A 12,691-nucleotide genomic window follows, 5' to 3' on the forward strand; every position below is an offset into this window, starting at 1 on the left:
GGTGGAGTTTAGAAGGATGAGGGGGGATCTGATTGAAAATTACAGAATACTGAAAGGCCTGGATAGACTGGACGTTGGGAAGATGTTTCCGTTAGTAGGAGATACTAGGACCTGAGGGCAGAGCCTCAGAGTAAAGGGAAGACCTTTTAGAACAGAGATCAGGAGAAAAATCTTTAGCCAGAGAGTGGTGGATCTATGGAATTCATTGCCATAGAAGGCTGTGGAGGCCAGGTCATTGAATGTGTTTAAGACCGAGATAGATAGATTCTTGATCGGTAAGGGGATCAAAGGTTCTGGGGAGAAGGCGGGAGGATGGGGTTGAGAAAGTTATCAGCCATGATTGGATGGCAGAGCAGACTCCATAGGCCGAATGGCCTAGTTTCTGCTCCTTTGTCTTATGACCTTATGGTCTTATAGGCTCGAAAGTCAAAGGTGCACATAAGATTGGAATATGTATTACGTTATTTGGGTGAATAATGTAAGAAATTCACTACCCCTGTATATAAGAAAAAGGTGGGCAGTTGGATGTGGAATAAGCTATCACTTGGAAGAAGGGGCAAATGGGACAGGGACGATCTAAGGTGCACGTATCGTGATGAAATAGGTGGCTTGACAGAAGTAATTGAGTTTTCAGGTTAGCTCCTGAGCTATTTACCGTGTAATTACAACAAGTAAGACAAGTAAGCTTGCCCCAGTTTCTCTAAGATGAAACGGGGATCAAAATTCGTTCCGTTGGCGTTAATTTGTTCCATAGGCTAGTCGTCTAGCCAACTAAGCTCATCGGCATCCAGAGCAACGGTTAATGTTGGAAAGATCTTGAATGTTGCTGAAAATGGTGCCATGATGCCGAAAGTTTTCCTCTTGCGCACATCAGGACAAACGCTTGAATAGCACAGCATTTATACTACAAGGGAGAGAAGGTGATTGGCAAGCTGTCTCTGATTGGCCGAGGCCTAAGAGAAAGCAACGGCGAACCAAAGACTCACCAAGTTAACTCAACAAGTTGCGATGCTTGAACATATTCCATTGTTTGCAGAGAACGTGTCGATGTATATGAATGTATGTCACTTCTAGCAAGCCACGATATGAGCTGGGCTGATGAACGTACGTTATATTTTAGTGTAGTTATTAGCATTCTCATGGTTGTTCAGCAAGTGTGGGCTAATCGAAGATTCACATCTAGCTGTTTTTTTGGAGTGGTGTGGAGATGGTGGAAACGTGAACTAGTTGAGTACTGTTTGTATCCTGCTTAATAGGAGCAACCAAAGGAACATGCTGTTTGAGTCAATCAGCCAAGCATCCCTAAGCATAGCCAACATTTTCCTGTCTTTTCATCTTCCTCCCATCATGACTTCTTGCATCACCACTCAGGTATTTTATCAGCATCCTCGTTCTTAGTAACACCGATATAAAGTACTCATTCAGAATTCGCACCATGCCCTGCGCCTTTAGCATATATCGACTTGAGTGTTGTTGACAGAGATATATTGTCAAAGCTTTTGTTATATTAAAATTCTATGCCACCAAACAACTATTTATATGTCAACTTCTTTGTTCCATGGAGGGTTCACTTCATCACTTACTACCAATTTAATATTTACGTGTTGGTAGAAGATTTAGTTGTTCTGTTTTATGTTAATCCATGGCATTCACACATTCTCTCTTTTTCAGCGGTAATTTACTCTTCAATTCACGTCTCAACAAATTAACTTTAGCCTGATACTCGGATGATGCATGAGTCGTATATGAGTCATACACATTTTTCTATCTGTCAACAGTTTCTCTAGCTCCCTTGTCATCCAAGGAGCCATAGAAGCATAGAAAAGAAACAGCACAGAAGGAGGCCAGTCGGCCCCTCTTGTCCGTAACAGTCCGAGGACACTCAGATTCCCTTTCTAATCCCACATTCCTGCATCAGGCCCATAGTCCTGCAGTTTAAATCACTTAAGGTACAGATCCAGGAACTTATTTAAAAAGTTCAGAGTTTCTGCCTCTACCACCAACTTGGGCAGTGAATTCCAGATATCCACTACCATCCGTGTAAAAAAGTTCTTCCTCATGTCCCCCCACCACCCCCCCGCAGCCCCCCCCCCCCACCCCCCGCCAACACACACCTTCTGCCACTTATCTTGAATCTATTGCATTTTGTCTCCGATCTTTTTGCCCTTTTTGGAATATGCCTATCTTGCACCTAAAACACCTTCTCCTTTAAGGTAACCTATTCACATTCAATGAAATCACCATTGCTGAACATCACTATCACCATCTGAACCAGAAGCATAATTGGACCACCGTGGCGACCATTCCAGGACAGAGGATGGGGATCCTGTAGTGAGTAACTCCCTGATTTACTCCACAAAGACTATTCAACAGCTACATCGCACAAGTCAGGAGTATGATGCAATACTCTCCACTTGCCTGGACGAGTGAATCTCCAACAACAACCAAGAACCTAGACTCTATCCAGGGCAAAGCAGAATTTATTTGGCATCCTATCCACCGCCTTGAGCATTCAGTCCCTGCACCACCAATGCACAGTGGCAGCTGTGTGTACCAGTTACGAAATGCACACTACACCAACTCACCAAAGCTCCTTCACATCACCTTTCAAACACGCGACCTTTGCCATGTAGGTAAATAAGGATAGTGGATGCATGGGAGTATCACTACCACACAGCATCGTGACTTGGAACTACATCACCATTCATTAATGTCACTGGGTCAACATCCTGGAACTACCCTGCTAACAGCACTGTCGATGTATCTCAGCAATATTGATTGCAGCATTACAATAACGTAGTTGACCATTATGTTCTCAAGAAGGCAATTATGATGGACAACAAATGTTAGACCGGTGGCATCCAAAGAAATAATACAAGAATGGCCCTGTTACAATTTTTCCTGCCAGACTTTCGGTCAATGTTTCCCAGCCTATATTCTGTTTCCTTTCATTGAGTTAACCCTCTTCCTACTTAGCAGTTTTGTTTCAGAGTCCCTTCACTCTTCTCCAATTCCAAACTAGACATTCTGATACGATGAAGACTTTTTCCCAAGTCTTCCCCCAAAGACATTTGGTGAGCTTGCCCCAGCACGGTTTCTGAGATCAGAACAAGAAATGTTTCCCTTCAAGTTGGACTCAGGTCATATTGATAAAGAAAATTCTTTTGATCACATTTCAGAATTTCCTACCCACCACCCCCCTTACCACTTATGCTAATGTTACACTTATCCATACTTACTTAAGGCCCCCAAAAAACACCGCTCTATAGTTCTTGCATACCTCTGTGATTTCCTGCAGAATTTCTCCTTTATATCTCTACCTCTCTCCCTCTCTCTCTATCTCTATCACTCAGTTGTTTTACGCATATATAATGTCCTCAGTGGCGGGATTATCCTCTTCTTGCTTCTCAACACTAATCTTCTGTATCCTTCCTATGCCCCCTTTGCTCTCTTCCCAACGCTACAATGTATTCTCTAATCAGTACTGACAACCCACCTCAATTTTCTGTCCCAATCATTTCTGAACCCTTTTTACCCCGGTATATCAAATGCACAATTCTTATCATTTTAAGGTATGTTTCCGCTATTGCCATACATTGTATCAAATTCACGCACAGCTATTTGAACGTGCAGCCCACTAATTTTGTTCACCACACCTTATGAGGTTACATACATGCATCTCGACTTGTTCTTGTGTATTAAGTACCGCATCTTAGTCAGTTCCTACCTAATATGGAAATATTTACTTTTCCAATCCTAAGTAATCCTCCCGCTCCATTTTGCATATTAATTCTGCATCGAACTAATACGTTCATAAGTATACCAACCATTTTCTGTTTTCATAGTGTGACCACTGTTTAATTTTATTGAGAGTCCAATTGGTTTATTAATGTTTTTTTAAAGGAAGGTATGCCGATACCCGTACTTGGTTTGTGCTAAAAGTGACTCGAGTCTCACAAACTATGTTTGGCTCTTATGACCCGCTCCCAACCCCCCCTGCCCAACGCACTAGGACCGCAGTGTATACTATCTAAGGGTTGTAATCTTACATCCCACCTGGCTTCCCGGGCACAATACAAAAAACTGTACATCCGCCACCTGTAGATGCTGGCATAACAGGTACATGGGAACACTTATTCTAGACTAATGCAATAAGGACTTTGGTAAATATCATGGTCCCTTCACTTCAGCTGGGACAACATCTTTTTTTATTACAGGTTTATGGGAGCACCATTATTGTATGGACTGCAGCAGGTTCAGAATAAGACTCAATGCCACTTCCCCAAGCGCCATTTGAAATCAATATTAATGTTCTTACTGGTGGCTCTCAAGTATCCAGAGTGATCCAAAAAAAACAGAGGCAGCCAGTGAAAAATAGAAATGTACTATCCTACCATTGAAGCCCATATTCCCACAATAATTAGGAATATATTTGGCTTTTTTCCAATTTAATCGCAATCCAACACAACCAATCGTGTCAGCTCTCTCGACAGATTGCAAAGAAGTTCAGTGATTGTGAAATATTTCAAAGAGGACGATAATTTCTTAAAACAATGTCAATATTTGCACAACAAACAACAGTAAAGTCAAGGTATCTAAGTAGCACATATAAGACTGAAAATAAAAAGTTCAGTAGTGCTATTAACAACACACTGTTTCAGAAAGTGTTATCCGATTTTTCAGTAGTTCAAATGAACAGGTTAATTATTTATAATGTTTAGCTTTTCTCCAGTGGTAATTCACATGCTAAAAATGCTGCTTCTAATGTTAAAAACGATGATCAATTAGCAATCATGAGACTGCAAATGTTACATCTATGCCCCTGTATATAAATACGTACATTGTGCCATCCACGCACATAGTGATACATGGAACACTTATTCCTTCGCTGTGTATATATAGATTTATGACTTGCAAATCAATTATAGTAAACATTGACAAACTCGATTATTTCCCTGTGTTACGAATGTTGACATCATCGAGAGGCAAGGTCGGATGGCACGGTTTTAAAAACAAAAAATCACTCTTAGAGGATTCAGGGGAGAGACAAACCGTATAATTATACGATTCCCGGATAGGCAAAGTTTGAGCACTGTCGGGGTAATTAAAAGTTGTTTCTGGGACACGTCGAACATTAAAGGCATCAGAGAAATTCCTCCGTCTGTAACAACAAATTCCGGATGTGGATCCGTAAATATTCCTGTCTTGTCTGCACTTAAGGGCGAGCAAAAGCAATATTATTAATAGAAATATACATGAGGTTGACCCTAAAGTTATGATTAGCAACAAATTTAAATCTGAAAATAATTCGGGATTTCTAGGCTTGTTTTTTCGCTCAGAGAAGTTTTCAGTAACGTTAGCCAGGACTGAAAACAGAATTGTCACCGTACTGGAGAGACTGGGCTGCCCATTGTCCTTTACCAAAATTACAAGCCTCTGTGTCAGGGCATCTTGGTCTCGGAATCTTCGAGTTGTTCGGATTTCTCCAGAGTTAAATCCAACACTAAAAACAGTACGATCGGTGGCTTCTATGAGCTGATAGGAAAGCCGTGCGTTCTGTCCGGAATCTGCATCTGCAGCAATTACCTTGGAAACCAAGTATCCTGGATGTGCCGACTTGGATACAACCTCCACCGCCACTGAGCTGTTGTACATTGAAGGTGAAACAATAACTGGAACATTGTCATTTTGGTCTAAAATAATAATCTTCACGATGGCAGTGCTGCTAAAAGGGGGAATTCCAGCGTCCTGAGCTTTAATTTTGATCTGAAAATTCTTCCGTATTTCATAGTCAAAAGAACGCAGGGCGTAAATGTGCCCACTTTCAGAGTTAACAGTAACGTCGCCAAATGCGGAAACATCTTCCAAACGACTCTCCAAAAGAAAATATGATACCTCACTATTCTTGTCTAAGTCAGGGTCTAAAGCAGTAACAGCAAATATCGATGAGCCTGGAGTATTATTTTCCATCAGGAACACGCTATATGACGGTTGTGTAAACCGTGGAGCATTATCATTTACATCAGAAATAGAAATGAGGATGGTTCTATTTGTTGAAAGAGCGGGTGACCCTGCATCCCAGGCTGAAATGCAGATGTTGTATAGCGGAGTCGTTTCGCGATCCAGTGTGCCGCTGACTACCAATTTGTACTGATTAATCAAAGACTTTTGAAGTTTAAACGGGATATTTGGAGGCAACTGACACTGTACCTGTCCATTTTCACCAGAATCTCGATCCATCACACTTATTAGAGCGACAACCAATCCGAAAGCAGCATCTTCCCGCACGTTACTGGATACCGAGGTCAATTTTAATTCCGGCGGGTTATCATTAACATCAATTAATCCAACAAGAATCTCGGCGCGCCCAGTTAATGCGGGTGTACCATTGTCCACAGCTTGTACCTCAAGTTCATAAACATTATTTTCCTCATAGTCCAGTGAGCCTTGAACTCGAATCTGTCCTGTTTCTGGGTCCAAACTGAACAACTCCTGAATTTTTTGAGAAACGTGATTAGTTACAAAGTATTTTAACTCGCCATTTGTTCCATCATCTAAATCAGTAGCGTTTATTGTTATCACCAAGTTACCTTTTGGTGCGTTCTCCATTATGTTAACCCTATATATTTGATGATTGAACGCGGGAGCGTTATCATTGCTGTCCAGCACAGTAATGATTATTTCTGCAGTGCCAGATCTCCGAGGAATCCCACCGTCAAGTGCCGTCAGTATTATGTGAAATATCGACTGTTTCTCGCGATCTAGCTGGTCTTCTAACATTAATTCTGCAATTTTACTCCCATCGCTTCTGCTGTGAGTCTCCAAACCAAAATGCTTGTTTGTGCTGATCTGATAAACACTCACTGTGTTTGTGCCGACGTCTGGATCGTGCGCGCTCTCGAGAGGGAAAAGAGCTCCTTTTGCAGTCGACTCAGAGATTTGTAAAGAATATCTGCTTCTGGCAAAACTGGGCGAGTTGTCATTTACATCTAATATCTCCACGTCAATGCGATGCATTTCCAAAGGATTTTCTACCGTTACATCCTGAGAAACAGAACAGGTCGAGCTTCGCCCACAGAGAATTTCCCTGTCGATTCTCTCGTTCACAACTAAAATGCCATTCTTCATGTTCACCTTCAATAACTGTGCGCCGCCATCAGAGACCAGCCTAAATTTACGAATTGTCATCTCTCGAATGCTGAGGCCTAAATCTTCGGCGATATTACCAACAAACGTACCGCGCTCCAGTTCTTCAGGGATCGAGTACCGAATTTGTCCGAAAACTAGGTCCCAGACACACATTAGGTATATACAATGCAACCGGCGGCTGGGTGCTTTCGCCATTGCTCGCGATTGCATCACGTTGTAAATGTATCAAAATTTCCCCCAATATCGTCCTCTTATCGGTCTCGCTGTTAAATCGAATCCGTCTTCTAGTGAAGGCAAATGTCCATATTAAACTGTTCAACGTTAGGCCTCACTGTGCGCTCCTTCTGATCGTGACTCGATGATTTAAATGCTGGCAACGTTTGTCCTGCCCTTTGCTTCTGCTCTGTGTTTTGTATAAAAGGAGGAGGGAGGTAGATCTCTCGCAGCGTTTGGTTTTCTTATTGGCAGACAGCGACACAAAGAGTCCTTACCCATAACTGCACCAGGCATTTCTTAAAGCTGAACTGCTTTCCTGGACTTACACCACCAGTGAATCTATGTATTTTATGGTGCACAATAAAAATTCGCCCTTGTGCTGGAAACATTCCCATTCATTGTTTAGCAACCTTCATTTGTCGATAAATTTCAAACATTTGTGGTTCAGCATTTTTGCATTCTCAATTACTAATATTGTAATGTAATAATTAAGTCACCTTTCACGCAAATGAATTTATAAATGAGACGCTGTAGCTTGCTCAATTTGTATTATGTCAATACCTTCATCAATACCAGTTGAGAACTTAAGTCAATTTTATTCAAAGTATAAAATTCAACAAACTGAAAAGTTATGAAAATATCTTCATGATTGCCGGGTGTTAATCAGTTCTAAAAGCAACTGTGGCTGCAGGTTTTAGTGATTGCAATTTCCTGTGTCTTTATGGCTATGAAGGAAACATATTAATGGTTGTGTTGTGAATTATTTGTATCATTGTTCCATAATTCCCATCAAAATCAGAAGGAGCAATTTAACAAGAAAAAGGTCCTGCATCAATGTAGAGCATGATCACATTGCTGGATTCAGTTGTAATTCCCAGCTGCAAAGTTTGTGTTGATAATGTCCATGCGCCTTTGAAACTTCAGAGCATTTACACTGGGAAAATCCTCTGAGCTGGCAGCCTTTTTCAAAGCGTTACGAAAAATTCCAAGCACCTATGTGAGGTAGCTACTGGTCAGTATTATATTTACCTCCAAACATATCAGGCACTTAAGAAAACCGAAGCTGCATGAACATAAGCAGAAAACAGTTGGCTGTATTAACCTTTCTCTAATTCATTTCCCACTTCTCAAAAGCTTGCTGCAAAGTTTCTCCCTGGGGCGATGACAATCTCCCAGCAGACCATTTTGTTGGTGTGGAAGTCATGCCAATGTGGGTGTAGTATTTCTCAGTGATCAGTCGGGCGGCTTTCTTGACCGTCTTCGCTCTGACACAACCGACTTTGGATCCCAGCTGAGAGAAGAGAGCGAAGGCTGCTAGGAGCTGCTCTATGGGGACCCCAGGTCCAGTGCACTGCCTGACCCCAACTGCCAACCACTTGGAGCTCAGCTCCGACAAAAGGAAATGGTTATTATTGTAAATCTTTGAATTCAGCATTAATGCAGCAAGCGTTGACTTCTGCAGTCAAAATTGTGGCATGTTACAAGGAAAGCATAAGGAAAGATTAATTGTGAACCTGGCAACATCATATCTCATCTGGGTGCATTATTCTACATGACTGAATTCGATGCAGAAAAAACTTTGCACCTTCATCGATCTATTTATACTTTCTTAGTTCAATCATAGAACAGAACCTGTTAATTCGCTTCAAAATATTCTTAAAACTTGCCTCCGACCTACAGAAGTATACGCAGTTCAGAGATTTTGCAGTCCGTTCTCCCAGAAATGCAAATAAAGCCTGAAATTTAAAATATAAGAACGTTGCCCTCGACCAACTAAGCCTCACGTTCTGAGCACCGCCCATGGCACCATTCAATATATTTAAGACTGCAATAGACAGATTCTCGATCCCTGATTGAATCAATGGATGTGGGGAGTTGACAGGAAAGTGTTTTCCAAGCCCAAGATAAGCCATGACCGTACTGAATGGCTGAACGAGCAGGTCTGTCCCTGCTTCCATTTCTTGTGTTCTTATTTCTTGTATTTTTGAACTCTCTGCACTCCATCTGCCTCATCTGCTTTAAGGCCCTGGTTGAAGTTCACCAAATTTACTGAGGTTTTGGTTGATCGTCACTTCCATTTCATTGTGATTTGATTGTGGTAGTCAGAGCACTTAAGGGCATTTATCTACAATAACTGCGTCTTATAACTACCCAATTTCATTGAATGGATATAGCGCAGAAGGAGGCTATTCAGTCCTTCGTGTCTGTGCGAGCTCACTGCAAGAGTCACTCACTGAATTCCACTGCCCCGCAATTTCCACACACAACTACAATTTCCTCTCTTAGGTAACTTTACATTCCATTTTGAAATAAATAATTAAATATTCCCGCACTACCCTCTCAGGAAGTGCATTTCAGGTTCTATAAGCTCACTGTTTAAAAAAGGTTTTCCTCATGTCGCTTGTCGTTCTTTTGCCTTTCACCTTTAATCAGCAGCGCTGATTCTCAACCTTTTAAGGAATTTACTAAAGCCCAGTTCTGAAACGAACAAATGAAGAACTTGAATCTTGAATCAGGAGCAGGGATAGCAAAGTGACAAACAATTAGACACAAAAAATACGTGGAATGTAAATATAACGTAGCTAACTCTGAGATTGGTTGCTGCGAACCAGAAAACCTTGAGGCGGGGTGCTGCAAGCTCAGAAATAATTTGCAGCACAGATTTATTGATCCTCAAGAATTCTGAGAAAAAAGACCCCTAGGTAAAGCTAAAAACCTAATAACATGTATCAATAATGATCTTGTTCCTAAGACAAGAAATTCTCTTCAAATATAGGCTCTAAGTAAATATTGGGGTAAAACTTCGCCATCACTGAACAGCAGTAAGTAGACACCTTAGACGGATCATGTCGACTTAGCTGAGGCAAGACAACACTGCACTTTATAATTTGGTTGTGAGTATAAACTTAATATATTCTTTGTTTATGATATTCTGCATTTACTCTATGGTGTATTTCATTCTGCATTTGTTCTTTGGGTGGTCTTAATTATTTAAATTATTTTTCAATTTGCAATGTTGTAACCATTACGATAACGGAATCCATGATTTATTCTTATTAAAAAAAAATCTAAAAATTATAGATTCATTTTTTATACTTCGGGACCCTAGCTTATCTAGCATTCTTAGATGGAGGATGTTATGCACTGAGGTAGGTGTACTCAGGGGTGTTAATTGTACTACAACACACCTCATAAATATATTATATTCTGAGATACCTGTTAGGAATCAATGTCTGCCAGCATTATAAAAAATGGAAGAACATTTAATTATTTGGATGCTCCCCGGCATTTTTTAAGTTACAAATTTATTTTAATCTACGGGAAGATATTTTTCTCCAAAGATCACATGACTTCAACGTAATGACCAGTAATATACATGGTAAGATACGCATTGTTTTTTGTTTACTTGAAATAAAATAGAAAAAAAAGGTCTGTTCTTTCCAGGCTATGTGCTCCTGCTTATTGGCTGAAAACACCTGGCCTGGGGGAAGTTCTGTTTGAAGATTTTTATTCTGAACTCAGTGTGTGCCTTGGGAGCAAAATCTGAAGGAAGATTGCTCCCCTCTCTCTCTCTCTCTTTCTCTCTCTCTCTCTCCCTTCCTCTCTCTCACACACGCACCAGAAAATTCTCATCTTAGTATAACTCACCAGTGTTTGAAAGCCCCCAAGGCTGCAACAACCAAGAATTAATCGGTCAGTGTTTCACTGATGATCCTTTGGAAACGATTTCCAGACAACTGTTGTGACCAGCACTCTGTCTTCATACACAGGGACACCAAATCGACAGTGTCAAGATATTTTCAAAATTTAGCATTTTTCATCAAATGTTCTGTCACGCCAATGTCTGCAGAGACACTTTATGTCTTGTGTTCTTTCTTGCAAGTGTCTGCCTGTGTGTGTGTGTGTGTGTGTGTGTGTGTGTGTGTGTTTATGCGTTTTATGAATTTTTAAATGAGGTGAAGAATTACAGTTCCATATTACAAATTGCATGTTAACCAGGTTTGCAGCTTGTTTTTAAAAAGAAGTTTCACTTCATAATAAATCAACTATTTTCAGTTCGTTGAAATAAGCATTGTTAAAGTCTCTGGTATTGGGGTCTAGCAGCAGCGAAATTGAACTATTGGCATTTTGCTGAGTGAATTATAAACATTTACACAAGTTGTGCAACCTGTGGAGTCGTGGGTCTTGAGAAACTGCATACTCCTCCCATACTTCTCACAACATAGATTGGGCGCTCTTGCAAGATTTTCAAACACAAAAAAAACAGGTGATTGGACGTGCATTAACATTAATTGGTAAAAGATAAAAGGACTGATACCCAAGTTTCTTAAGTATTAGCATACCAAAATGGATTTGGAAGTCGCTAAGCCTTTATTGGGGGTAGAAACAGTAAATTGCTTGAAATCCTTAACTAAGGCTAAAGTAAGTGAGTCAGCAGATAACGTAAAGTTAGAAAGAAATTCAAAATTTCGCATGGATGATATGGTTAAAGTAATTACCCATCATTTAGAATTAAGGAAGGGCACAAATAAAGTTAACGTAACACAGCTAGAGTTAGCTAGGGTTCAGTTACAAATGAAGCAGCTTGAGACAGAAAGAGATAGAGAAAAGCAGAAGCTTGAACTTGGAAAGAAAAGCAGCTGCAAAAACTAGAACTGGAGGGAAAAGGGAGAGAAAGAGAGATGAGAAAACTTGAATTAGAAAGGCAATAAAAAGAAAGAGGAATGGAAATATGAATACTTGACATCCAGAGGGAAAAGGTAACAAGGGAAGCATGCGAGAAGGATAATGAAAGAGAGGCAAAGGCGATACAGCAGGAAACATAAAAGAAATACTAGCTTAAAAGGCTGGATTTTTTTTTAAATAAAAGAGGTCTCAGGTGTGGAAATAAGTTCTGGTGTTCGAAAAGCTATTCCCAATCCAATGTCCAGTAGAAGGGTGTTTAAGTTTTTATAAGCCCTTACAAAATATTGAGGAAGGAGATGTAGAGCCATTCTTCCTTTCGTCTAAGAAAGTATCTAGGCAAATGAAGTGCCCAAAAGAAAATTGGACACTTCTCCTGCAGAGTTGGTGGGCAGAGCTCATGAGGTTTATGTATCAATTTCAGGCGAGGTTTCTATGGATTATCATGCAGTAAAAAAGGCTATTGATCGCTCAGGTGTACAAACATAAGTTTTGAAGCATAAGGAAACCGCCTAGACAGACCGATATTGAATTTTCGAGGGTAAAGCAATAGCAGTTTGGACCATTGGATGAAAACCTTAGAGGTAGATGATGGCATGTTTGAAGATGTTGCAGGCATAATTCTCACAAAAGAACTTGAAAA

General features: G+C 40.5%; 1 protein-coding gene across 1 annotated transcript in view; it reads right to left on the reverse strand.

The window, feature by feature from the left end:
* LOC121281395 (protocadherin-23-like) overlaps positions 1 to 12,691 on the reverse strand; it is a 111,398-nt gene that overhangs the window by 42,126 nt on the left and 56,581 nt on the right. The window contains 1 exon segment of the mRNA XM_041194339.1: positions 4,951 to 7,370. Coding sequence (XP_041050273.1) covers positions 4,951 to 7,370 — 2,420 coding nt within the window.

This window comes from Carcharodon carcharias, chromosome 8 (assembly GCF_017639515.1).
Source record: "Carcharodon carcharias isolate sCarCar2 chromosome 8, sCarCar2.pri, whole genome shotgun sequence".
Lineage (NCBI taxonomy): Eukaryota > Metazoa > Chordata > Chondrichthyes > Lamniformes > Lamnidae > Carcharodon > Carcharodon carcharias.